The sequence below is a fragment of the Sceloporus undulatus genome, chromosome 11, assembly GCF_019175285.1.
Source record: "Sceloporus undulatus isolate JIND9_A2432 ecotype Alabama chromosome 11, SceUnd_v1.1, whole genome shotgun sequence".
In the NCBI taxonomy this organism is placed as follows: domain Eukaryota; kingdom Metazoa; phylum Chordata; class Lepidosauria; order Squamata; family Phrynosomatidae; genus Sceloporus; species Sceloporus undulatus.
Genome location: NC_056532.1, coordinates 3,261,351 through 3,262,831, shown reverse-complemented (window position 1 = coordinate 3,262,831; position 1,481 = coordinate 3,261,351). Strand labels below are relative to the sequence as shown.

Sequence of the window (1,481 nt, the reverse complement as noted above, 5' to 3'; positions counted from 1 at the left end):
AAGGAGACTCTGAGACTGTATCTTCCACTGTTGAATAGCCCTTACTGTCAGGAAATTCATCCTAATGTTGAGCTGGAATCTCTTTTCCTGTGGCTTGCACCCATTGCTCCGGGTCCTAGTCTCTGGAGCAGCAGAAAACAAGCTTGCTCCTTCCTCAATATAATATCGCTTCAAATATTTAAACAGGGCTATCATATCACCTCTTAACCTTCTCTTCTCCAGGCTAAACATACCCAGCTCCCTAAGTCGTTCCTTATAGGGCATGGTTCTTTAGATCCTGGGAAAGTGGACAGGAAGTGAACCCAAAATGGTACCTTTGGCTCACGTACATATATGAAAACTAGGAATTTTGTATAACAGGTTTTAATCTCACGCGGCGCGTTTTACAGGTTTCAGCTCCATGGCTCATAAAGGGACGCAATCCGGATGCCCTGAAGATGCAGCGGGTGAAGATTCACTCTTGACCGAGGCTCTCAAGTCGGCTCAGTCCTTCTCCTCTCCATGGGTAATAACATACACAAGATTCTTGTAGTCGAGGTTCCCGGAAGGGTCTGGTGGGAAAGCGCTAAACGTTTGCTTGATCTGGGGAAGACAAGCAGGGAGAGAACATTAGAAAACACAGGACATCGGAGTCTCTTTCAGATATGTTTGGGACTAAGAATAGCGTTCAAACCATGGGCACTATCCTTTTTTTCCTCTCCGCAGTGAACATAGACAAGCTTCTACATATGTGTCAGGTTGATAAATCAGCTGGTTTCACTTTCCTGTATTTGGATTTTTCGAAGCCTCAAATTCTTTCCATCTCAGCTGGGAAGACATCTTTGCGTTTGGGCAACATTCTTCGTCCGTCATCCGCAACGAAATTCCAACTCCCATGTGTGCCCAGGCCAAAGGGAGTAAGTACAACGTCTCCCAGTCCCCCCCATTGAATAATAATAATAATAATAATAATAATAATAATAATAATTTATTATTATTATTATTATTATTATTATTATTATTATTATTATTTCTTACCCCCTTCTCCCCACAGCTTGAAGCGATGGAATCCATAGACTGAGGTTCTGCATTGGGAGATGCCTCTAACGTCCCCAATCCACACCTCAGAAATAATCCAGGTTGACACCATTTTAGCTGTTGTGGAATTCTGGGAATTGTAGCGTGCCGTGACACCAGAGCTCTCTAAATGTGACACAGAACTTCAGTTCCCAGAATTCCACAGCATTGAGCCATGGGAGTTAAAGCGGTGTCAATGTGGATTATTTCTGCAGCGTGGATGCAGCCTATGAAGATGTAGTGATCTCTCTCTTTCCTCCCCACTATCTAACTCCTTCTTTCCAAACTCCTTCAACTTTAATCCTTTCTTCCGCCCCACAACATTTACTTCCGTAGTTTCCTACTTACACCTACTTCTACCTTTCTTATTACACTTCCTTCGTTCTTCCTCCTTTCTTCTCCTTCTCCCCATTCCCTTAACATTC

At 43.3% G+C, this 1,481-nt stretch overlaps 1 protein-coding gene across 1 annotated transcript in view; it reads right to left on the bottom strand.

The window, feature by feature from the left end:
- Positions 1 to 347: 347 nt before the first annotated feature.
- The window catches only part of MYL10 (myosin light chain 10), an 18,253-nt gene continuing 17,119 nt past the window's right edge, over positions 348 to 1,481 (bottom strand). The window contains exon 7 of the mRNA XM_042442215.1: positions 348 to 582. Within this exon, the coding sequence (XP_042298149.1) occupies positions 484 to 582 (99 nt within the window). The 3' untranslated portion in view covers positions 348 to 483. The remainder of the gene's footprint in view (positions 583 to 1,481) is intronic.